The 26,842-nt window shown below is 36.4% G+C and overlaps 1 protein-coding gene across 1 annotated transcript in view; it reads left to right on the forward strand.

The window, feature by feature from the left end:
* The window catches only part of TMEM131 (transmembrane protein 131), a 163,237-nt gene that overhangs the window by 126,775 nt on the left and 9,620 nt on the right, over positions 1-26,842 (forward strand). The window contains exons 20-34 of the mRNA XM_027856653.1: positions 187-273; positions 1,803-1,955; positions 2,083-2,158; positions 2,313-2,430; positions 4,082-4,220; positions 4,338-4,447; positions 5,203-5,269; positions 7,391-7,542; positions 7,907-8,049; positions 8,548-8,734; positions 10,985-11,170; positions 11,833-11,991; positions 12,821-13,386; positions 21,671-21,846; positions 24,355-24,488. Coding sequence (XP_027712454.1) covers positions 187-273; positions 1,803-1,955; positions 2,083-2,158; positions 2,313-2,430; positions 4,082-4,220; positions 4,338-4,447; positions 5,203-5,269; positions 7,391-7,542; positions 7,907-8,049; positions 8,548-8,734; positions 10,985-11,170; positions 11,833-11,991; positions 12,821-13,386; positions 21,671-21,846; positions 24,355-24,488 — 2,453 coding nt within the window. The remainder of the gene's footprint in view (positions 1-186; positions 274-1,802; positions 1,956-2,082; positions 2,159-2,312; positions 2,431-4,081; positions 4,221-4,337; positions 4,448-5,202; positions 5,270-7,390; positions 7,543-7,906; positions 8,050-8,547; positions 8,735-10,984; positions 11,171-11,832; positions 11,992-12,820; positions 13,387-21,670; positions 21,847-24,354; positions 24,489-26,842) is intronic.

A 26,842-nucleotide genomic window follows, 5' to 3' on the forward strand; every position in this document is an offset into this window, starting at 1 on the left:
AAATTGAAGATGTTTAAGTGACACATGTGAGTGATCAGAGTAAAGCTTAAATGTATCACCGTGGACTACTGACATGTACTTACCAAAGCTTTTCTGAACTCATTTTTAATCATCTTGTTGTAAGCATTGAGATCAAACTAAAACTAAATATGTTTTTTCTCTGTTTTAACCTTTTTTCCCCCACAGATCTTAACAATTCCTGTGAAGGCTGTGATTGCAGTGGGTTCCTTGACTTGCTCCCCAAAGCACATTGTTCTTCCACCTTCCTTTCCAGTAAGATAATTCATTTAAAATATATATGTTAGCCTTCCCCAACAATTTACCACTGTGCTTTTTAAAAGTTGAACTAATTTTGTGGTAGAAGAAATACAAATTAGGGGGAAATACCTTATACTTAAAAAGAAGTTTTTTTTAAACATTGATTCAGAATTTAGCAGATCCAAAATAAAAATTTTGATCAAATTCAGCATTATACAGAATTAAATCTTTGGTTTTAACTATGTCTTGTAACCCCTAACCTCCTCTCTATTCCATTTCCTAATTCATGCTAGATTAGATTAACTCTGATTAGACCACGAGGTTCTTCCTAATGCTTGTTTAATTCATTTTTCCCCAAAGTAAAGGTTTTCTTCCTCCCCTTGTTTCTTTAGCCACAACAAGGAAATACTAGGAGGGAAAAGTACGCTAATGAGGGAGGAAGTAGAAAAACCTCTCTGTAGAAACTAGATGTTTTGTTTTAATGTTTGTTCACATTAATCATCTGAAGAGTAGCTCTAGTTCCCAGCTTATTGGACCAGATTGATTTTTAATTCTAAATGTACTTTAAAGTCTTTAAAACCATCTTGTTAAAGAATACTAGTAGTAACTTGGAAGTAGGCAATACTTGAAGCTACCCATTATCGGATGAATGAAGTTTTACTGTATATAAATTATTTTAAATGTAATCCTTGTTTGTTTTCATTGGCTCGTAATAGGTAATTTTCTCCATGCTTCCTTATTGTTGAGCTTAATTCACTTGTTTTTCTTCCTATTCATTCTCCTCAGTCTACTGGTGAACCAAAAATTAGACATAGGGTCTGATAATGTTTTTCAAACTTCTGAGATTCACCTGAAAAAAATAGATAAAATTCAGTGTTGAATAGAGACTAAAATGGGATTACTGTCATTAGCTTCACTTCAACTTAGAAGGCAGAAACCTGTTTTGGGAAGAAAAATGCTAGTTTCATAAGGGAATAATATAATTGATATTTCCCCTTCCCCAGTATTATAACAAAGATGCCAATTTGACAGAATATCGGAAAACTTTATCTTAACAGTCTCTAGTCTTCTCTGTACACTAATTATGTTTTGCTCTGAAAAGAAATTTACTTTTCCTTTGAATAGAATATATCTAGACAGTGCTCTAATGTGCAGTATAGCTATTTCAATACTGTCGCAATGCTGAACCAAATGTGGCTTGCAACTATTTTTTAACTGTTTAAATTCTTTGGTTATATTCTCATCTTCACTTTCATCCATTGAAGTAGTAGCATGAGACGAATATTTTAATAATTTTCATAATTAAATATTTTACTTAATTTAGCCAGATAAGACTACAGTGATTTGGTCATTAGTTTTCTCCCAGCTTACTATCACTTTGAAAAATTATTTTTCCATTCACAAACTTGATTTATAGATTTTGTTGATTTCTAAATATTCTTTGGCTTTTGATTTCTTGGGCAAATAAATGCCAGTCTTCTCTAAAGTATGTATTTTTTTTTAAGTACAATAGTATGCTAATGAGTTATTTTTTCTAATTTCAGGGTAAAATAGTTCATCAAAGTTTAAATGTTATGAGTTCCTTCTCACAGAAGGTCAAAATACAGCATATACGTTCGTTGTCAGATGATGTGCGATTTTACTACAAGCGACTAAAGAGCAATAAAGAAGAATTAGAGCCAGGGAAAAAATCTAAGGTTTGCACATTTTTTATTTATTGAATAATTTTAGCTTAATATTTTTCTTTTTGTATTCTGTAGTTGGTTTGCATTTCTTTAGGGTTCAACCTCGTTTTTAATAATTGGTTCTCTTTTTTATTTACAGATAGCAAACATTTATTTTGATCCTAGTTTACAGTGTGGGGATCATTGCTATGTTGGATTGCCTTTTCTATCTAAATGTAAGTAACCATTGATTTTAGCAAAAAACCGATTATTTCTTTATCCAACTCATCCACCCCCACCATGTTTACAGAAATTACATAAAAGACAGTGCTTTCTTTTTGTGTGTGTATATGTGTGTTTGTAATTTAAAATAAATTGACTTTGTTTTAGCTGAACCTAAAGTACAACATGGCTTAGCAATGCAGGAAGACATGTGGGATTCTGATTGGGATTTGCATGAAAACTTATTCAGAACATGGACAGGAGTAAAAGACAATGCAGGTCACAAGTGAGTCCTTTTATTCTCATTATCCTAATTCTTAATAGGTATTTGAGTCCAAATGGTTATTTCTTTGTTATATCATTTGACTTGATGAATTATTTTGTAAACTGAGGAATTAAATCTAATCTTTTAAAAACAGTTAAGGAAATAAATCAAGTTGTCATTTTGACTAATATTCATTGAGAATATTTCCTCCTATTTCTTCCAGTCCCCTAGCTACATCATTAAAACTAAAGAATGGTATTTGAATAATGTCCTTCTATAAAATAACTACTATGATTTGACTTGACCTAAACAGCTTCATCTACCAAAAACAGTATCTTCAAAAAGGTTTTTTCTCTCTCATTCTCCCCTACAAAGAACAAACTAAACATACTTTGATTTTTTGTTAATGTTCCATTTCAGTTCCACAGTTTGAATAGAATGTGTGAGTGTTTATTCTGAAAAAAGGGCTTCTGAGCCACCTTTGCTGGCAACTCTCATTTCTCAGGTTTTCTGTTTTCACAATGGCATTCCAGTGTAGTTCAGATCTTCTTTTCACAGAGGGAAAAAACTGACACCTTCTTGAAAATGAAACTTTGTTACACTATAAAGAGCCGCTTTAATGCATTTTCTCTCCTGTGCCCATCCCAGTTGCTTTTAGAGCCCCAACAATCTTCTCCTAATCTCCTTAATGCAATAACAATTGTACTAAATGTGTAACACTCTCCCTTTATATTGGCAAGTAAAATATACATGTAATAATTTATAGAAGGGTAAGTTTAGAGTATTGGTACTATAGCCTCTATAATACTACATTATGGATTAAATTGACTTTTGTAAATTAGCCTTGGAATCTAAACACCATTTATAACATTACTATTATGGGCTAAGTGCTCTTGAGGTTCATACAACTGATATGTAAATGAACTTTTGAAATTGAATTGGGGCCTATCTGAATGCTGCTGAAAAGATCACATTAATCTTGAACCATTACCACCACCACCATTATCTGGCTAATAGGATCCCATATTTATTGCTTGTAATGTTTTTAATACTAAGAAGAAAGCTTGGATTCCAGGTAGTAAAGCTGGTTGTTTCCTTTGGCTACCAAAAAAGGTTCTGTATCCTCTATCTTCATATCTTGGCCCCTAATCTAGAGAGGCGAAGTTTTATAGGAATTGCAATAGCACTTAATAATTGAAATATATTCAGTTAAAGATACATAGTTCCCCATTGGGATATTATGGAATTTATGGCACATCTCTTTCTTATGCCCACCTTTTTTTTTAATATTGTACCTAGAATAGTTACTAATGTAATTTTATGCTTTGCATTCGCTGAGAGTACATTGAAAAAAATTTTAATTTTAAGAATGTTGTAGTATCTTTGATACTATTTTCAAGATTTATGACTTGGACAGATTCAACTTTGAAACACTAATAGCAGAATAAAGTGAGATAAGATACAGCAAAACTGTTAATACTGTTAAAATGCTAAAAGAGATAAAGTTTAAAATGACATTAAAGCAGTACAAAATATTAGAAAGTAAAATAATCCTATATTTTCAGGTGAGAGTTAAATTTCCCAAGTATACAAGTTTAGTAAGGTATAATTTCTTGTACTCAGGAAATTCAAGTACTTTCTCCTTACTGTATGTTTCAAACTTTTTTTTTAGATTGGCCACCATGTTTGAAGTGGATACAGACCTTCAGAAAAATGTAGTATCAAAAATTACTGCGGAGTTGTCCTGGCCATCTATACTTAGTTCTCCTCGATTTTTGAGTTTCCCACTTACAAATATAAATAGCTCTTCCGTAAGTATTCAGAGTGACACTGCTTTTGGAATTAGAGAACTTTGTTACAGAATGTCTACTCCTTCCTGTAATTAGTAGAAATCCCAAGTTTGACCTTATAATATTATTTTGTTTTAGGAAGAAAAAATTGTTCTAGAAAACCCAGCAGATGTTCCTGTTCACGTTCAGTTCGTTCCAATGGCTTTGTATTCTAATCCCTCAGCCTTTGTAGATAAACTACTGGAAAGGTAAACGTTGTTTAAGGAATTCAGCTCTCTTTTTTTCTTAGTGAGAGGCAGCGTGACATAGTGGATAGACATCCATCCTCAAAGCCAGAGTTCTACGTCCCACCTCTGCCACATACTGGCTATACTTGGGACCAGTCCCTTAACCTCCTGGGCCTTGAAACAGCTCCCTATGCTATGAATGGCAGAGGTGCTGACCTACATACATTATTAGAGGAAGTTTTCTTATTCAGGAGTTCCCTCTGCCAAGAGAAATTACAGGCTTATGTCCATGACTCCGTCCCTATGTGGTAGCATTGGAACTCTTTGGGAAATTAATATTGTATTGAAAATAAAGGAAGCAGGTCTTGTTTAGAGGGATGAAATTAACTTGAATGCAATACAATGTAAAGAACACTTAATTTGTAATCATGATCTAGGTTCAGTTCTCATCTCTGCTCCTTGCTAGCTTCATAACCTCAAGCTTCAGTTTCCTATTCTATCCCACGTCCATTTCAGCTCTAAAGATGTGATCCTATGTTCTACTGGAACTTTTAGGCAGAGGCCAACAAAATGTGATAGAAATATCTACTTGAACAACCTGTGAAGAAAAATAAGAGCAAGTCTCAAATTTGGCAGTTTTATATTTTTATTAATCTGCAACATCTGTCCTAGATATAAAATAGACATTTGAAAGTATAAACTTGATAAGTAATTCTTCAGCTGAAGTTGTTTGTCTCATGATGCTATTTACAAAGTAATGTATATTTGTATTTTAGGTTTAATTTGAGTAAAATGGCAAATCTGGATTTGAGAACATTAGAATTCCAAGTCTTCAGAAATTGTGTAAGTCTTTTTTTTTTCTTTCTTTCTCTTTTTTTAAGGCAATTGGGGTTAAGTGACTTGCCCAAGGTCACACAGCTAGTAAGTGTCAAGTGTTTTGGTCTGAGGCCGGATTTGAACTCAGGTCTTCCTGATTTCAGGGCCGGTGCTCTATCCACTGCGCCACTTAGCTGTCCCGTAAGTCTTTAACATTCATAATAAAATTCTAAGAAAATCACAGTATCTTGGGTTGCTGCACAACTTGTAAGAGAAAAATGTTATTAGCTCTTAGATTTGACTAGATTACAAATTATTGGTCTTAAAGTGAACTAAAGAAATTTTAAAAATGAGGATAAATGTATACTAATGGACAGGAAAGACTAGATAGTAATTACATGAGGGTGGAATGGTAATACTATTTTATGTCATTATCGTGAAGAAAAATGAAACGTTTGGAGACTTAGGGAAAACAAGTACCATGGGAATTGCTGGTTAGGTGGATCAATTTATACATTTCATATTTAAATTAATTAAAAATCAAAAGTTAAATTAGTCTAGTAAAATATCATCCAAAATTACATTAAGAAAGTTGCTTGTTTCCTTTCAGAAATTCCCCATCTATATATAAAAGTTCATGATCTGTACCTATTTGATTATTTAAGGCTTCAACTGAAAATTTCTAATATTTCTATCATACATTATACATTCATATCATACAACACATATTTTTATACGTATATAAATGTGTGTAACTCTCTGTACATCTATACACAGAAACACATATATATGTTATCTCCCTAACTTTAAAACTTTATATGCCACTAATTCCCAACCTGAACATTTTGCATATAATAAGCATCCAGTAAACATTTGTGTGTTCTGCACTACTGAATTACTTTCTCCACAATGTAACACACGTAGTTCTACATCAGGGCCTTTGCTCACAGTGATCTCCTCACCTGGTGTGTTCCCCTTCTCTTCTGAACCACATCTTACCCATCTTACAATTAGCCATCTCTTACTTCTTCCAGTAAACCTTTTCTGAGTACTCTAACCCATAACAATCTCTAGTTTCTCTGAGCCCAGAAAGTCAGAGCAATTACTGTCTTTCCCATTCACTTAACGTTTATTCAATTCAACATTATTAAGTACTTAATATACTTGAGATGAAGTACTTTGAATGGACTTGAGACCACACAATACGGTTATAAGGGCCTTATATGTGTTCAAAGTTCAGTAGTACTGTTTACTGTTTGTGTGTCCTCGGACAGGTGTTTAACCTTTTGTTCCTCAGTTTCGTGATATATAAAAATGAAGAGTTGGGGCTCAATGACACCTAAGGCCCCTTCCAGCTACAATCTATAATCCCTTGAAGTAGGATTCCATTGAAGTTGTTAGTGATTACCAATTAAACTAGAAAACAGTATACTCTTAATGTATGTGTGTGCTCTTTTGTGGTGACTTATTTATTTTCAATGTGTGATATTAATTATATTGATAGTGATAATATTAATAATAGCTAACATGTAAGCATTTGCATAGCACTTGGATGACCTGGGTTCCTTCTAACTCTCGGGTTCTATAATGAGGTGAAGGAGGCTCTTTTGGCTCTACATGGAGAAAAAGATACCAGATTTGCTGAAATAGAGTATTTATGAAAGAATAATAAAGCTAGTGTTTGTATAGTGTTTTAATGTTTACAGAGCAGTTTACACGTGCTACCTCAGCTGTTCTTCACAACAGCCCTGCAAAGTACGTGCTATTATGATCCTCGGTTGAGAATTGAAGAAAGTGACAGAGGCTTAAGTGACTTGCTTAGAGTCATGCAGCTAGTTAGGGTCTGAGGCAGTAGTAGTTGAGTTCAAGTCTTGCTGACTCCAAGTTTGGCACTTCAGCCACTGTGCTGCCTAACTACTGTTGAATATTTTGGACAGAATCCATTTGGGTCTAAATATGTAGAAGTTTAGACATTCACTATAAAATGCCCCACCTTCCCTTGTTGGCTGGATAGCATCTGCAAGTATATAGTGACAAAATAAGTGTTTGTTTACTAGCAAATATTATTATATTAAGCTGTATTATAAAACTCATTTTTTAAATCTGTTGACTCTATGTTAACACTGTTTTCTTACTGATTGGTTAAAGGTTCATCCTTTGCAAAGTACAACTGGATTTTCTGAAGGACTGTCTCGACATTCAGTTTTAAATATAATTTTAAAACCTGGAGAAAAGAAATCTGTCAAAGTAAAATTTACACCAGTTCTCAACAAAACTGTTGCTTCATTAATCATAATCAGGTATGTCTCTATGATTTATGGTTGAATGAATTCTGCAATACATATATAGAAGTCTTAAATAATTTGTTTCAGAAATGAGTTTGTCATTAATTGAGTCAAAAAATATGCAGAAGACCTCCCAAGATAGATCTACAATGTGATTAAAATATTTTTCTAAGGTACACACTTAACAATACCATGTGATACGGTTTGAACAATACAAAACCCTTGCTGTTTTTATTTAAAAGGCAATAGATTCATTAATTTTAAATTTGGCATGTTTCTTTTTTCATTACTTCAGAACACTTGATTTGTGAAATTATGGGTCAAAACAATATGTAGATTTTTGTAATTTAAAAAGTACATAACTTTTGTTCTTATGTAGAAACAATTTAACTGTGGTGGATGCTGTAATGGTACAAGGACAAGGAACAACTGAAAACATGAAGATTGCAGGCAAGCCTCCAGGTCCAGGAAGTTCCTTACGGTTTAAAATCACAGAAGCATTACTGAAAGATTGTTCGGATAGTGAGTATTCCATAAAATTCCAAATGCACACATAGATCAAAACCTTTCCAGTACCTAGTCATGCACTTTGGTATGTTTGTATATGTTTATATAAATATCAGCTTGAGATGTAAAAGTAAATCCCTGATTTGTTTCCGCAACTAAAAAAATTCTTTGGATTTGGTCTAGAAGTAGCCATTGAAATAAGGCTTAAATATAAATTGAGTTATGCTATGACAAAAATTTCTTCTATTTCAAATTTTTACTTTTGTGACTGAATTATTTTTGGACTGAAGAATTATTTCTAAGAGAAATTTGATGGTTTTGCTATTATTTAAAATTTCTATAAGAATACCTCAGTGTGAAAATAATCATTTAGTCATTTCATTTTATAGTATTATTATACTTTAAACCTTAAAATAGGTGATAAAGTCATTTGCTAAATGTTGTTAAAAATCCAAATCATGAAGATAGAAGAATTCTTCGAAGTCCTGATTATTTTTGTCTTGTTTTGTTTAGAGATGAAATTAAAAGAACCAAATTTCACATTGAAGAGAACATTCAAAGTTGAGAATACTGGACAACTTCAAGTTAATGTAAAGTCCATTGAGATCAGTGGCTATGCATGTGAAGGATACGGATTTAAGGTTGTGAATTGTCAAGAGTTTGCACTAGGTGTCAATGCCTCTAAAGACATTGTTATATTGTAAGTAATTTCTGATTAAATTTAAAAGAAACATTTTCTCATTAGTTCTTCTGCTGAAGTCTTGAAATGTCCCATAAATGTTTTTACAGGTCATCATTGTATTATAACAATGGGTTTTCACTGCTTGTGCATAGAATTTGTATCACATACAGGATCTCTGATTTCCCCATTAAGCACAATAGTAATGTGTGGTATTTCTTCCAGCTGGTTGAATCTCTCTTCTGATTAAATTTTTAAGGGTTGCCTTATTTCTTAATAGTTCTCTACAACTAGCTATGTAGAAAGGCCTGTGTTAAGTATGACTTTTAGTGCTTGAGTTTAATAACCATTGTAGCATCAACAATCATTTATTGAGTGTGTACCACGTGTAAGCAAAACACTGTACTAGGAGCTGATGATACAAAGAATTGTATCAGACATGGTTCCAGCCCTCAAGGAGTGTACAGTCTTGTTGGCAAGCCAGGGTGTTAAATAAAAAGATAAATAATGAAAGGTAGCTTGTAACAAATGTCACATTGTAATAAAGATAATAATTATAGTCGATCCTCATCATTTGTGCATTTAACTTTTGTGACTTCAAGCATTCATATGATTTTATTAGTAACCTCATTTTTACATTCGCATTGGTAATCACAAGTATTCACAGCTATGTGCAGTAGAGAAAAAAAATGAGAGGCATAATGCACACAAGTTTGTGGAGCAGCTGATATACTACTAGGCACTTCACTGTTCTTGTTCATCCTGCCATTAGAGTAAAGAGCCCCCTATGCATTCAGAGTGTAAAAGGTGATGTCAAGACCTTGCCAGTCTACCATTTTCTGACGGCAGCAACTAAAGTCCCAGCAGCCTCCCCCTTAGTTTTCAAAGGGTGGCCAAGGTAGAGAGGTTTACAGCAGTATAGTATTGTCTGAAATCACTGTTTTTGTTTTTGTTTTTGTTTTTTAATTGAGATATTAGCACAAAAGGTCACAGAATTCTAGGGAATTACTAGCAAGAAAAAATGTTTCACATGCTACCAGTTTTATTTTGTGTACTGCATTTTATGGGTTATTTCATGGTCACTGTGTTAGGAAAAGTGCATATTATCAGAATTAATGTTTTGTTATAAAGAATTGTATGCATAAAAGTATATTTTCAGCAATCTATAATGAAAGATTACAGTTTTTGGTGATCATGAGAACCTAACCCCCTACTTCTCAGAGTTTCAACATGTCAGCATTCACATGTTTTTACTTTCATGCCATTTTCTAGGAATGCTACCCCTGTGAAAGTTGAGGATTGACTATACTACAAGAATTCAAAAAAGGAATACATCATTGTGGACTGGGATAGTCAGAAAAGGGTTTTTGGAAGAGGTCCAAACATCATCTGAACATCAGCTTGAAAGAAGGGTATAATCAGGGGTGGGGCACCTGTGGCCTCGAGGCCACATGTGACCCTCTAGGTCCTCAATTGTGGCCTTTTCACTGAATCCAAACTTTATAGATCAAATCCTTTTATTAAAATCCAAACTGTAAAGTTTGGATTCACTCAAAAGGCCACAATTGAGGACCTAGAGGGTCACATGTGGCCTCGAGGCCACAGGTGCCCCACCCCTGGATAGGTAAATCTAAACGAGTACAGTCTGGCAAACAGAAATAACATGAACAGAACAATAGAGACAGAACTGTGTATGACATGTTCGATGAGTAGATCTGCTTATGCAGATTGGAGAGCTTATTTCAGGGGCATAAGGTTTGGAGAGAAAATGTTTAACCAGTTTACATAGGGCCTTCAAAGGCCAGCTAAGGAACTAGGACTTTATTCTTTAAATAGTAGAGAACCAGTGGTTTTTTTGAATAAGAGAATTTTATCTACATAAAAATGTTTCAGGGAGATTGATTTGGCACGAGTGTATAGAATGGATTAGAGGCCCAAGATAAGACGACTAGTTGGGAAATGATCACAGTAGGTCCAGCTTGAGACACTAAGATTCTAGACCACAGCAACAATAGTTAAAAAAGAAATTGAAGAGACCAATGCAAGAAACATGAATAAAGAACAGGCAAGATTTGTCTGGTAGGGAAAAAAAAAGACCTAAATACTTTTGTCTGGATTCATTACTGTGGTGGACCCTGATAATGCTCTGACTTTGATTACATCTCCCCAACCTTATACAGTATGTTCCTATTGAAAGACATCATGGGATTTTAACTGTTATGTGGTATCATTTAAAATACATTAATCCTTTCTACCATTATTCTCTTTTAGGTTTACACCTGATTTCACTGCTTCCAGGGTCATTCGTGAACTGAAGTTCATAACGGCTTGTGGCTCCGAATTTACTTTTATATTGAATGCATCCCTTCCATATCATATGTTAGCAACATGTGCAGAAGCCTTGCCCAGACCCAACTGGGAATTGGCACTGTACATAATCATCTCAGGAATAATGAGGTATTATACCATATGCTTTTTTTTTTTTTTGCAATAGATTGGAATTTAATGATCGTGGCACATATTTAGTAACCAAAAGGAATTTTTCCCAGCACCAGTTGCCATACGTCTTTGATAATTAAGCATAATTTGGTCTCTGAAAAAGACATTGTCAGTTCAGCTCCATTAGTTGAAATTGCTAAGATGATTTATATGTAATAATTTTGAAAGAAGATAGTTAAAACCAAAAGAAATCCCCTCTAACTGTCCTATTTTATTTTTCTTTTCCAGAATTTTTTATGGATAGAGAGATAAGTTGGGTTGCTAAATTGATTATTTAATTTTGTATAAAAGACAAGCAGAGGAAGGATTAACTAGATCAAAAGTTTTTTCTTGGCAAAAATAAATAAATCTTGTGGAAAGGTCACCCTTAAAGTGAACATTTATCAGAATTACATTTAATCCAACACTGTAAGATAGATATATGCTTCTGATCTTTAGTCCATAATTTTTTTTGCATATTTTCATATCGCTCGGCAGAGACTGATAGAGGCAGCATTCTTTTTGTGTGCTATAAAACTGATTCACCACCATGTTATTATGCTTTTGTTTATTGCTTATTGTTAAATTTCTTCATTCTGATATTGACAGTATTGATTCTCCAACTTTTTGGTCCCCTGCAGTGTACTCTTTCTCTTGGTAATTGGAACAGCCTATTTAGAAGCTCAAGGAATTTGGGAGCCATTTCGAAGGCGTCTGTCATTTGAGGCTTCAAACCCTCCCTTTGATATGGGAAGACCGTTTGATCTCAGGAGAATTGTTGGTATATCATCCGAAGGAAAGTAAGTTCATAGCAGCAATTGATCCTATCTACATAAATGCTTATAAAACCAGATCAAATGAGATAATATTGGTAATTTTGTAAATTTATAGTACGTTTCCTGAAACGTAGTAGGTACTATATAGCAATGTTAATTATTATTGTTGTTGTTGTTGTTGTGCAAGGAAAAAAACAAACCTAATTCTGGTTATTAAATTGCTTTTTACTGTGGCATTGAGCTACAAAACACCCATTCCAAAGACAACATTTTTGTAATGTTGGCATATGTTTTGGGAGCCAGTGACTGACAGCTCACAAATCTTTAGGTAGATAGAACACTTTTGTTGTTTAGGAGATTACCTTTATTTCCATAAGTGTTCTCCTAGAGTGTTTTATGTTGGTAATGAATTGACTATGGAAGATCATCATTTTTATTCAGCAATGTATGTTAAAAGTATGCCATGCTAGTATAAAAATATGTTTTGCATGTCTTCTTATATATAATTGATATCGTATTGCATGATTTTTCAGTAGTAGGGAGAGGGGCTGAAGGCAGGGAGAGAATTTGGAACTCAAAATTTAAAGAAAAAAATAGAATGTTAAAAATAAATAATAAAATTTTTAGAGGAGGAAAAAGTATGCTGTGTATGAATTTCATGTGGATATAAAATGTTGATTCACCAGCTGTTAAACTCCATCCAGTGTGCTCTTTCTCCTGGTAAATGCTCTTCTCTCCTGTGCCTCATTCATCAGTGAAGAACTCTTTGAGCCCTAATTCCTTAATGTAGTTCTATTGAAGTAGGGGAACATCTTTAATCCGTGTCTTCTGATCGTAATTGGTCCTTTTTCAGCTTGAACAGTCTTGGATCTGACACCAACCACAGTTCCGGCAGGGGAATCTATGCAACAGGAGGTTCCTCATCCAGATCCAGTTCAGGAAACCATAAACACTGCAATGCATCAGTTCATCTGCACAGCAGTAGAAACTCAGCTGATGTTGAAAATTACAAATCTAAAAACAATTCAAACATTACTAGCAGGACTTCTACACCATCTGCTAACAGAACAGGTACCCTAGTATTGGATTCAAATGCAGTAACACAGAGTCATACAGCAGGCAGAAGGTCCAAAGGAGCAAAGCAGAACCAGCACCACAGTCAGGTCCTGCTGGAGCAACACTCCTCACCTCCACCAACAGTGCCTCAGCAACTGGAGCATCATCCCGAAAGCTCCGTGCCCCCTCCACCACTTGCTCACCCTTCCCACCCAGAGTGTGCCAGCAATTTAAGACACAGCTCAGAAGATTCAGATATCACCAGTCTTATAGAAGCCATGGATAAAGATTTTGACCACACTGAATCCACTTCACTAGACGTGTTTACAGAGCAACCTCCATCTCCAATGTCAAAAAACAAGGGTAATTGGACTCTTTTTCTTTGGTGCTAAAAATTTAAGAAACTGTCATCCCTATGGTTATGGTAACCAGTAAATTTTTCATTTGATATCCCTCCATAAGTATATGTTTTAAAAATAAGATACAGACTTTTCAAAATATAGTCACAAAAGCCATTTTCCCCAACAATTTCAGTTGTTTAAGATTGCTTACTAAGGCAGAAATTTATCATTCATATATTGTGTTTTGTACTTCAGCATCATGTATAGATTGTGTCTTAGCAGCAGGGAAGGTTGCGCATTTCTCATTTAGTGGGTATGTGTTCACTATTAAGGGAGCTGGGTGTCATGAATAATTCAGATCCCACCCCCACCGCCATACATCCCCAACACACCACCCCTGACCCTCACTAGCTGTATGATCCTGGGCAAGTTACTTAACTTCCCTGATCTCCAGGGTGCTGGAGTATGTGCTGAGTAGTAGATGGGTGGCAGTGGTGGAGGCCAAGAATCCCAGATTCTTCCCATTATTCCCATGTGTTTAGTGTTATCATTACTGAATAGTAAAGCGACACATTCCACATCTTCACTTGAGAGGACAGGGTCTTTCCGTTGTCCCTTACTTTGGAATCATTAATTGTGCTTTGATTTTAAATTGACGTCTGTAGCAAAAGCATGGTATAGCGGCAAGAGCATTGTCTCTGCAGTCAGGCAGCCTGGGCTCAATTCCCATCTCCAGCAGGACTTTTTTGACTTTGGATAGCTCTTTTAACCTTGCTTCCTGAGCTTGGTCCCTCATGTGTTGAATGAGTGTTCGCAGTATATGGCCTCTTACGTCTCTTCTAGCTCTGGGTCTGTGACTCTATGATCCTTCTAAGGGGAATAGATAGAAACACATCAATTCCTCTTGGAAATTCAGTGCATTCAATTTTGTGATTCAATTGTTTTAAAGTAAACTTTTGAATTTAATAGCAACTTAATGACATAAAATTGTTTTTTCATTAATCAATCTTTTGAGTTTATTTTAGCAGATAATTTTATTATTAGTTTAAAATGAAAGAACAGGAATATTACTTTCTTCTACTTTTAGATTGTTCTACAAATGAGTTCTAGTCTTTTCTTTTTATGTTTCTATATGGCAGAAATTTATCATTGCCTTCTGTCGTAGAGAAAATTTGACAGTGACATGTATTATTTTCTTTAAAAAAAAATCATCTAAAGTAAAGATCTAAAACTCACAACTTGGCCCCATCTCTCTCTTACAATCCCCATAAGTTAGGGGTTCTTAACTTTTTTGTTCCATGAACCCCTTCTCAGGATAACTTTTTTAAAAAAATTCATAATTAAAGGAAATGCTAAGTTTTATTCAGAGGTTAGTTAAAATAAAGATGTCATTTTTACAGACCTCTTGAAGTCTATCCATGTCCTGGGGTCTTCTGGACCCCAGGTTAAGAATCCCAATCCTGACTTACAAAATTTCTTTGTATAGACATTCACAAAAGGTATTTGTGAAGATAAAACATTTTAGGTAGTAAAAGTAGATGAATAATGTAAACTTAAAGAAAATATGAATTTTGAGTTTGAGACTAATCTAAAGGAAAAATAGGTTAGGTCCTTGTTTCCCATCCAGAGCTGTTGATTAATAAAACTATTCTCCCTAAATTATAAAATCTAAATGAAAAAATTGTCAAAAGAGTCTAGAAATTTAATCATGGAACATGTTTCTACACATTGTATTAATAAATAATACCTTAAACCCAAGGAAGAGAAGAGGTGATTGTGGTTTTGTAATAAGCAGCTGTTCTAGTAAGTTGTACATTCATTTTTACTGTTTGAAAATGAAGGGGGAAATAGGTCTCTTTTTTAGGTAACTGTTGAAGTAATAGTCATTGAGCTTCATATCGATGCCTAGTAGAACTGAATGGCCATGTGGTGTGACAAAAAACACTAAACTGATGGGTACAAGAGCCCTGGATGTGTGACAAGGCTCTTCTACACATGGGCAAGTCACATGACCTCTCTTGTCCTTGGTTTCCACATTTGTAAAATGGGGGGATTATACCAAATGATCTCTGAGCTTCCCTAGTAGCATTAACATTTCTTTAATTCTGTAATGACTTCTAGTGTAGAACTATTTCTCAGTGGAGTCAGGAGTTAAGACCATTACAGTTTAAATATCATGTTCACAGCTCATATGAGACATTAAAAACTGGACCCTTTTCTTTGCAGTGTTTATGAAATAATAATACTTCTATCTTACAGAAGAAGACATTAACTATTTTTCTCATTGTCATAACAGTGCTCAGGCATATCCCTGTCTCACTTCTCCTTTCCTCAGCCTGCCTCTTGACCTCCTCTGCCTTTCTCCCTGAAGTTCAGAGTAGGGTACCTCCCCAGCAGCTACTTTCTACTGGTCTGTCCTTGTTCCTCTCCACCAATCAGTGGGATAGCTCTTTTGAGACAAAATAGAGAGGTAGCCACCATTTGGAAGGATTTTATCCTGGTATGGCATGATTAGGATTAATATTGTATTAAACCGTGATACTGTGAAGTGATAGGAACAATATTATATACTTATGTGTATGTATGGTCAGTCTAGTCATTGATAGAATTCAATGGTGTAGACTATATCAGTACCGCTAAGCTATATAGCATAGAAGTATGGGGGAAGGATCACTCAGCTTGGGAACCTCGATTCCAAAATGGTCTTTGGCTCTTAGTAATTGTGTTTCTGTGGCAAGTTACTTAAACTCTTCTCTGAGCCTGTTTTCTCATCTATACAATAGAGATTATAATATTTGCACTACCTACCTCACAGTGTTGTTGTGAAGAAAGAATTCTTTAATCCTGAATGTAAGTATTTTGCTTGTCAATCATAAGACTGCTTTTAGACACTGTGTATTTGTGTTAATTTGTGCAGGTGCCAGTAGGCAATGACTACTAGTAGAGATGATTGATTTTATGAGATAAAATATTTTTATTACTAAAGGGCTATACAAAGTATAAGGTTTTTCTAAGATTCAGATCTCTATAACTGTGATCTGAAATATATCAGTAAAAGATCTGTGACTTTTTTAGTGTGGGAACTCCCTCCAGAACACATTGTGATAATCAAGTCTGTAACTTGTAGCCTTAGAGAGTTACCTAAAGCCAGGAGAGGTTAAATGACTTAGCTGTGATCAGACATCTAAGAGGTTAGATTTAAATTACTATATGCCTGGTTCCAAGTCTAAAGTTCCTGCTCAATTCAGCTTTACTAGTTTCATAATGAATTTTCAGTTTGCTCAGATTCAGATCAACAATCAAGCAGTGGATATTTATGAAGTACCAGCCACTGTGCTAGAGATACAAGTACAAATAATGAGAAATTTCCTACCTGTGATGAGTTTACATTCATTTGGGGATATAGTAATGTAAAATATATACAGCATAAATATGAGGCTAATAAATACAAATACATACAAAGAATTTAAATACAAGGTAGTTTGGAAGGAGGATATCAGTATTTGGGGAGATCACGAAACTCTTCATGCCCAATGTGATACCTGAGCTACATTTTACAGGAAGAGAAGGGACTGTGAGGCCACGTGCATTCCAGACATAGGAAGGAGCAGGAGATGGCCAGTGCAAAGACATGAAGACCAGCAGAGATGGAGCAACAGTCATTGTCCAGCAAGGGACAGGGTAGGGCCTAGCTGTATAGGGCTTTAAAAGCTCAACAGAGCAGTTTATCTTAAGAGGCAATGGGAAGCTTCTGGAGTCAGTTGTCTCAGGGCGTCACATGTTCGTTTCTGAGCTTAAGGGAAGTTAAAGAAGTTAAACTCCTAACACATCCACACCTTCATATCCTAGGTCAGGGGTGGGGAACTTGCAGCCTCGAGGCCGCATGTGGCCCTCTAGTTCTGAAGTGCGGCCCTTTGACTGAATCCAGACTTCACAGAACAAATCCATTTAATAAAAGGGGATTTATTAATTATCATTTTATTTTTGTTTATTATTTATTTTATTATTAATTTATTAAGGAGATTTGTTCTGTGAAGTTTGGATTCAGTCAAAGGGCTGCACTTCAGGACCTAGAGGGTCACATATGGCCTCAAGGCCTCAGGTTCCCCACCCCTGTCCTAGGTGTTCGCTGTCCACATCCTCCAGTCAAGCTTCTACAGATGGACCACTCATCCATCATGCAAGGGGCCTTTTACCATTGGAGCCCAGAGTCTATCCTGAGGCTGTCACTCGCCATGTGACCCACCAGCCCTCTTTTCCTGCCCTTCATCTTTCTCATGATGTACTTTTTACCACTTCATAGACAATCCTTCTTCAGTTCTATGTTGTAACCAGCTTCTGCATTGCTCTGCAACTTAAATTCTTCAGAGACTATTTTATTACATGACTTGCAGCCATATCATATCATATCTTTCAAAGAATATTTATATGGCAAAATAAGCCTTTGTCATTAAAAACATTTTATAATTTCCCAAATGTAGTCTAGTACTCCCTCATTCCTTTTCAGTTTGGGTCCCAGTTCATTGTCTCTCCACAGTGACTGCCCAGCATGTAGTCTGTGTACTAATAGATCACACATGTTAGTCAAAAAACATTTATTAGGTTCCTGCTATGTGTCAGGTATTATACCAAGCACTGGGGATACAAAAAGAGGCACAAGGTAGTCCCTGCCCTCAAGGAGCTTACAATCTAAAGGGGGAGAAAGCTTGCAAACAAATATAAACAAGAAGGGTTGGAAAAGGCTTCCTGTAGAAGATAGGATTTTATTTGGGACTTGAAGGAAGACAGGGAAGTCAATAGGCAAAGATGAGGAGGAAAGAGTGTTCCAGGCATGGGGACAGCCAGAAAAAATGCCCAGAGCCAAGAGATGGAGTGTCTTGTTTATGGATCATCAAGGAGGCCAGTGTCACTGCACTGAAGAGTAGACTGCAGAGAGTAAGATGTAAGAAGACAGGAAAGGTGAGAAAAAACTAGGTTATGAAGGGCTTTGAACACCAAACAGAGGATTTTGTATTTGATCCTGGAGGTGATACTGGCCCCTGGAGTTTATTGTCTAAATAAAGAGCTCAGCCAGTCGTGGCCCCTGGGCTGGATTTGGACCACAGGCCTTGGTCTGCAGTCTAGACAATAGGCAGTCTTTATCCACTTGGTTTACCCCATACAGATAGACTGACAGCTTTTGAAGGATTATGAATTATACTTAGTAGGCTTTGTAGTGTCCTAAGTTTGATGCAGTCAGCATAATGTCATTCACTAATAGAGATATCTATAGGACCTTACCATCTTTTGGGATTTTCTCTTCTCTTTGGACTCTGTGCAAGGTGTCCTCTGTGACAGTGGCTAATACTCTTGGCAAGAATGTCTCCCTGTTCTGTACCATGCTTGGTATTAATGATCAGAGTTTTCAGAGAAAATCATTTGTGTATAGCTTTGTAATGTATGCATGAAAGATATGTTGTGGGAGAAGAGCCTTTAAGGTAAGATTTTGCTATCCTGAATCAAATGCTTATTTTAATAGTTGGCAAACATTAAATACAATGGAATTTTTTATTCTCTAAGTCTTTTCTCCAGGATACTCTTCCTTTTCTGACTTTTGTGACATTGCTTTCTCCTAGTTCTCCCCCTCCCTGTCTGATTACTCCCTCACTATATCATCATTCATTTGTTGCCCCTTCACTATTAGTGTTCCTCAATGTTCCACACCTTCATATCCTAGGTCAGGGGTGGGGACCCTGCAGCCTCAAGGCCACACATGTGGCCCTCTAGGTCTGAAGTGCGGCCCTTTGACTGAATCCAGATTTCACAGAACAGTGTACTAAACACTGGGGATACAAAAAGAGGCAATAGGTAGTCCCTGCCCTCAAGGAGCTTACAATCTAAAAGGATAGAAAGTTTGCAAAAAGGGCTCTCTTCTCTGTCTACATCTCTCTTTAGATGTTTTTATCATCTCCCATAGGGTCAGTAGCCATCTTTAACACACGTCCCTTTCCATTCATATGGCCACCTCCCTAGTTTAGGCCCTTATCATCTCTCACATGAATTATTGCAATAGCCTCCTAATCAGTACCACTACCTCTCCCCCCACCCCCCACTTCCATTCCCTCACCAAACTGCCCTCCACACAATTTTCATACTAATCTTCTGCTAAGACAACCTCCTCTACATGCACGGGAGATCCCATTCTATCTGTCTTATGCCATAGATTTCCCCCTCTATCACCTCCATTCTCTTACTTATCTTCAATCTCTTTCTGCCCTTCTGGTGGCTTTCCTACTGCCTATAAACATGCCCGTTTCTGCAAAAACATCTCATTTTATATATTGATGCCTTCCAGATGCCACCTCATATCTCTCCTCCCTTTTGTGGCTACTCTTCTTGAGAAGGGCTGTCTATAATACAGGCCTTTACTTCCTTTCCTCTCACTCTCTTAAGGCTTAGCAGTCTGGCTTCTGAGTTCATCATTTAACCCAAAGTTCTCTCTCCAAAATTACTAGTCACCTTTTCTCAGTCATCATCCTTCTTGACCTCTCAGCAGCTTTTAACAGTATCAGTCACCCTTTTCTTCTCTCCTGGTTCTCCCCCTACCTGACTGCTTCTTCAACCTTTTTTTTCCTTTTTTTTTTTTTTTTTTGCTTTTTGGTGAAGCAATTGGGGTTAAGTGACTTGCCCAGGGTCACACAACTAGTAAGTGTCATGTGTCTGAGACTAGATTTGAACTCAGGTCCTCTTGACTCCAAGACCAGAGCTCTATCCACTTCTCCACCTAACTGCCCCTTCTTCAGCCTTTTTTGTAGTGTCTTCACCCAAGTCATCTCCATCCCCCTATGCCTCTCTCCTGGGCCCTCTTCTCTCTCTGTACTGGTTCACTTGCTGATTTTGTCCTCTCCCATGGATTACCAATACCTAACCTCTCTTCTGACCTTGAGTCTTACTCCCTGTATTGGACATCTTCAAGTAGATGCCCCTGAAACTCAACATATTGAAAATTTAACTCATAATCTTTCCTGTCAAGCCCTCTCCTGTTCTATAACTCCTTCTGTCAAGAGCACAGCAGTCCTTCCAAGTCACCCAGTTTTGCAGCCTAGATGCCATCCTGGACTCTTTACTCTCCCATCTTACCTCCATAACATCTCTCATATATGCCCCCCCACCCGTCTGATCTATTACAATAGCCTGCTAGTGAGCCTTCCACAAGCCTCTTCCCCACTCCAGTCTATCCTCCACTCAGTTGTCAAAGTAATTTTACTAAAACAAAAGTCTAGTCGTGTCACACTCTACTCAGTAAGCTAGAGTGGCTCCCTCCTCCCTGTAGGATCAAAGATAAAAATCCTTTGGCATTCAAAGCCCTTCAAAACCATCTCCCCAACCACCGCTTTTCAACTCTTCTTACACCTTAAACCCTGCTAGGTGCTCCACAATCCAGTGACCTTGGCCTCCTTGCTGTTCTTCAGACAGGATCCTCCATCTCCTCATTCCAAGCATTCTCACTGGCTCTTCTCCATACCTGGAATGTTCTCCCTCCTCATCTCTTGCCTTGTTGGGACTATTCTGCATTTTTTTCTTTCTATTTCTAGTTCCTACCATAGTGGCTTACATATAGCAAGGTTGATAAATATGAACTAAACTGAGCTGAATTTCATTGAAAGACTATGCTAAAAAAAAAAAAAATCACCTCCTTAATCAATAAAGTATACCTGGAGAGACAGCATGCCATAGTATATAAAGAGCTGACCTGACCCTAGGGGCACTTCTCGGTGCTCCCAGGCAACTCTTGAGGATTAAACATTTCAGGGCAGTGAAGTTCTGCATTCATAGAGGGAGTTCTTTCTACTAATGAAATCACAAATCCAAAACAACAGCAACAGAAAATAAAACTCCAAAAAAGCTATAGTTGGTTTGGAGGCCTCCAGGTAAAGAACTGAGCTAGAATGTCCTCTGTAAGTCAAATGCTCTCCCTTCGTACCCCACCTCTAAGAATCCCCACCTTCCTTCAGGGATCAGATGAGTGACCACCTTTAGCAGGAGGCTTTCCCCAATCTCTCCAGCTCCTGGAGCCTTCCCTGCACTGTGTATGTATCTATTTATATGTTGTCTGTACCCCAGAATGTAAGCTCCTTGAGGGCAGAGGCCATTTTTGCCTTTCTCTGTGTCCCCAAGGCCTATAATACAGTTCCTGGCACAGAGCACTTAATAAATGCTTGCTCATTGATTCTTAATAGTTATCTTCAAAATCTTTTTTTTTTTCCTTTTAGGGGATGGTTGTTGTTAAAGACTTAGAATCAGGAGTTTTGTTTTGTTCTCCATAGGAAAAGGCAAACCTCCTCAACGCAAAGTCAAACCACTCAAGAAACGAGAGGAGAAGGAGAGAAGAGGAAAGGGGAGGCCACAAGAGGATGAGCTGAAAGATTCTTTGGCTGATGATGACAGTTCTTCTACCACCACAGAAACCTCAAACCCTGATACAGAACCACTTCTAAAAGAGGTATAAAACTACTGAAGCACAAGAGAGCCTTTCTATAGTGGGGAAGATATTCTGTCCTAGAGACAGTAAGGTCCTAGATAAAAATTAGACTCCAAGGATGTCTAAGTATTAGCCCATTCTGGCCACTTGGTATCAAGCAAATCATTTTATATAATGCTCTCTCCATTTCCCCAGAGGAAAATACGGGACATCTGTTTCCCTCAGAGTTGTATCTGAGGGAACAATAGCAAAATAAAATACTTAAAAGTGGGAGGAAGCTCCTTAAAGTCATGTTTTACCTAAAATCTGTAGCTTAAGCAATTTATTTCAAAATTCAACTGTCAAAGGGAGAAACAGAAGGACTACTTTTGTATTTTATTATGTAGTGTTCTTTGTTTGACCCAGTAGAAAATATTGGAACTGGCCAGTGAAGTAGCTTTTTATTTCATGACAGGATAATACACTTATAGTTGCCATAAATCAGAGTATAGTTTATAAGATGGTATACAGTGATTCAGGGAAATTATCATACTATTTTAATTTTTGTATTCAGAATAATACTATTCCAATTAAATTTAATATTGACAGATTATTTAATGTTGTCATCAAGAATTTGTAGTCCAACTTATTTTAGATGATTTCCAATATTATTGACGTTCATTAATTTTTAAATAGTATATACATATATATGTATATCTTTCACTTTTCATATCAAGAAGGAAACTGACTTTCAACTTTAACATTTCCTCACATTTGTTGTGAAGCTTTATGTATATTCTTAATGCTACATAGAATGTGATGATAATTTAAACCAGTTATAAACAAATTTATGAGTTCCATATTTGATAAATGTTAAATGTATTTCAGCCCCAGTTTAATTGACAAATTATTTGAAATACCCTCAGTACCTCAACTCTTTTCTCTTTCTTTTGAACATCATCTCTGTCATTACCTCCTAACATTAACCTCACAAACTGACTGATTCTCACCTTTATACTTTTACTCAAATCATTTTCTCAATCTGTCTATTCCACAGAAGGACTTATCAATAGCCTTCTATAAATATTCAACTCAAAACTCTCTTCCTCCCAATTTTCTCCCTAAATAGTACATCACCCTTTTTCTCCATTTTGTTAGCCACTCATATATAAGGTGAACTGTCCCAATTATGATACCTATTTCACCGTTGGCATGTAACTTACCTTCTTCAACTGTCACTTTTCTCATATGGGGGTAAGTCCTTCACTGCCATCTTCTATATAAATTGTATAAGTACGTTATATAAAGTTATTATATATTATATAAGTATTATATAAGTTATAATATAAGTACATTATATATTATATATACGTTATTTAAATATGAATTGCTATTACTATAGAACCTTCTATCTTTTACACATTGCTTTATAATAGCATTGGGGTGGGAGGGTATGAAATGTGTCCAACTAAGTATCATGCTTTGTGATGGCAGCCATGTGTATTCCCAAGTTCCCTATAAGGTGCTCATTAAATAAATGTAATCAAGATATTTATCAGAAATAGGGAAAATGTGAAGGAAAATATATTTTCTAGGTTATTGCTGTGACTTAGCACCCTATAGGGTTGTAGAAATTAACAGTGGTATGTCCAAATCGAGCTATGTCATTAATGACCACAAGTTGTGAAGTTGGAAAATTGTTCTGGGATGGGCCTGACTTAGGCCAGTCTCCTAGTAGTCTCGGTTTAACGCTGCGATAAACGAGACACTCAGGCCATTCAGCACTTAGCCATAGCAGGAGAAGTGTATTCCATAAGAATAGGCAATAAGGATACCTCGAACTGATTTAGCTGAACTCTTGCATTCATTGCCCATGTGGTAGAGCAGCTAAACTTCCGAGGTTCCCCCTCCCCACATCCCCATGGCTACTTTGTACTCAGAGTAGAAGTTCTTGGCCTCTTAAGCCAACAAAATCTCACGGAATGTCTCTATATCACTTAAAGAAAATGTTGCACGTTGGGAAGTGGGGAAGGGGGCTTGAAGATGTTGTTCTTCCCACAAGAAGGCTGTGGGAAATTAATTGATTATGTTCAGTCAGCTTGGCAGGGGGCATTTCAGCATTAGAAAAAACATTCCATTGTTGGTCATCTCAATGAAGGATCTAGAGTGGAATGGACTTAGGGACTAAATTACTCCCTTACTAAAAGTGTCCCTGGAGGTGAAGATTCGGACATGTTACCAAAGGGTTATATTAGTTTATATTTTAATAGCCTATGCTACTCCTAATGAAAGGAAGGCTTTGCGAATAAAAGTTACCAACTTGTTCTTTTCCCAGCATCTCTACATAAGTGACATTTGGCATTCTTTGTCACTCACCCAACTCCAACTAAAAAAGAAACATTTTCTCTTTGAGAAGGTTGGCCAAGTTAAGATGGTCCATTGTAAAAAAAATAATGACAGTGGTCATTGTGCTCATAATAAGGGTGCAGGTTTATTTGATGATCTTATGTCTAGTCAAACTAAACCGATTATTTGTAAACGATTTCACAGGATCCAGAACGACAAAAAGGAAAACAAGCCGTGTCTGATAAACAGGGAGGTGAAATGTCTCAAGTGAAACAGAAGAGCAAAAAGCTCTCAGCAAATGTGAAAAAAGAGACCCCAGCAGACGTAAAACCCCTCAGGTAACACACACAAGAAAATCAACATGTGTAGAAGAAGCCCGCTCCAGGTTTCAGGGCATCCTGGAGCCCTCTGCACTGTCAGGAAGTCTGATCACAGCAGAAGGCGGCAGTGTGTATGAGAGTCTTGTCTTTTGACCTCGTGGTTGCAGCTTCTTATTTAGAGAACCTCCGTAGGGAGACATAAGTGATGTGGACTTTACATGCTAACAGGACACGTGATAATGTACTGGGGAAAGAGCTCTTGATATGGAGTCAGAGATGCTGAATTCAAATCTCAGCTTTGCCACTTACTACCTGCGTGACCATGATCAGGCCAGAGAACCTCTGTCACCTTAGTTTCTCCATCTATAAACATGAGGCAGTTGACCTGCATAGTCTCTAAGGTCCCTTCCAATTCGAAAAATCGGATATTTCTTTTTCTTTCATTAAAATTGCATCTGTTAGTCACTAATTTCTCAGTATTCCCAAAAAACTTTTTAAGACTGTAAGTTACAGAGTAGATATCAAACTGTACTGGAAGGGGATGTTCCTTCATGGAAGCGCATTTCATTGATGAAATGACAGGTCCAATAAAAACAACAATAATAATAATTGGACTTAATATTGAGTAGTATTCTAAGATGAACTGTGTAATAAATACTGAAGTCACACTACAGATAATACCATCCATTATGGCTTGGAACTTGGCATAAAATTTAACAGCATTAGACCCTATTCAGGGAGGTTAGTAATACTTTCTTTCATTTAAAATAATAATCACGGTCCTAGTGCATGGACTCCAAAGAATACATAACAACAAAGTTTCACTGTATTTGTTTTATCATTCTACTGTGCACACCTTGATCCATAAATCTTAAGATCTCTTTAAAGCAGAGGGTATTAGCAGAGGCTAATATTTCAGAGAGAAAAACAGAACAGGAAAATACTAAGTGACATTACTTTTATAAAATTAAATTAAACATGGTACCTGCACAGTTTTATTTTATCTATCCAACACGAGCCCCTTTGCATAATAGGGTCGCTTAGCCTTATTGATTAGTAATTTTAAGATGCCAAAAGATTTCATAGTAGAACTCTTTCAGTACTTTTGAAAAGTACAAAATCAGCACATAAAATGACTGTCAACCTTTTAATCCAAACTACCACTTAAACACCAAAAAAGTAATATGGTACAGATACAATCCATCCCAAACTTAAGAACACTACACAAATGTTTGTCTTCCTTACCATTGCACACACCTCAACAGTCTGCCAGAGACTTTAGGGCAGCTCTAATTGGAGCAGCCTATTAAAGATGGTGGTGGCTGAGAAGCAAGAGTTGCAGTAAGGCTGTTGGAGAGTCTGTGGGCTCAGAAGTAAGTAAAGAAGAAACAAAGAAAACTAGGAATTGCTTCATGGGATTTAATCTCAGCATTGGACTCTCAGGTGTCATAAACTGTTTTATTTCACTTTGTTCTCCTGAAATTCTACTAATTCAAAGCACCTCCTTTATAAAAAGATAAATACCTTTGGGGAACTTATAGGATAATCCATCATTCACACATTAATCTAAAATGATTCAGTCCTGAGGCTTTTGTCCCAACCTAACAGGCAGCTAGGTGACACGGTACATTGAGCACCAGCCTGAAGTATGGAAGACTGAAGTTCAAATCCAGCCTCAGACACTTGCTAGCTGTGTGACCTTGGACAAATCACTTAACCTTGCTCAGCCTCAGTTCCCTATCTATAAAATGGGGATAATAATAGTGTCTACCTCCCAGCATTGTTGTAAAGATCAAGTGACATAATAGTAAAGCACTTTGCAAACCTTAAAGCTCTGTATAAATGCTTATTATTATTAATATCCAGATGAGATTATCTATCCTGAAGGAATAGGAGCTTTGATTGTAGGGTAGGATAAGTAGATAATTTTGAAGCATGGAACACTTTGGAGTTAGTACACACTTGGGTAGATGCTGCAGAGATACATGAGGGCACCTCTGAGGAGGAGCATTAAGAAGAGGGAGGGCACCAAAGACAAACTTCTCTTTCAGAAATTTTTCCTAGTTCCAACACTGATCCCAGGAAAAGGAAGGAAGTAATTTCTCCTTTTACTTCTTGTACCACATTCCTCGAGTCAGACTAGTTGAATTACATTAACGAGTTTTTTTTATGCTGTTCTGGGAATCTTATTAACCATCATTTATAACATTATTTCTATAAGACTGTATTTATGAATTCCAGATGATTGACTTACAAACAAACACAACTCATTTGTAAATTGAGGTCTGCCTGTAAATAGCTGCAGAGGTAACAGAGACAGTTTTAAAATGTACATTTTCAGTGATTCTAAAGGTCTCCACATAATCCTTACA

This window comes from Vombatus ursinus, unplaced genomic scaffold (genome assembly GCF_900497805.2).
Source record: "Vombatus ursinus unplaced genomic scaffold, bare-nosed wombat genome assembly UNPS02011591.1, whole genome shotgun sequence".
Lineage (NCBI taxonomy): Eukaryota > Metazoa > Chordata > Mammalia > Diprotodontia > Vombatidae > Vombatus > Vombatus ursinus.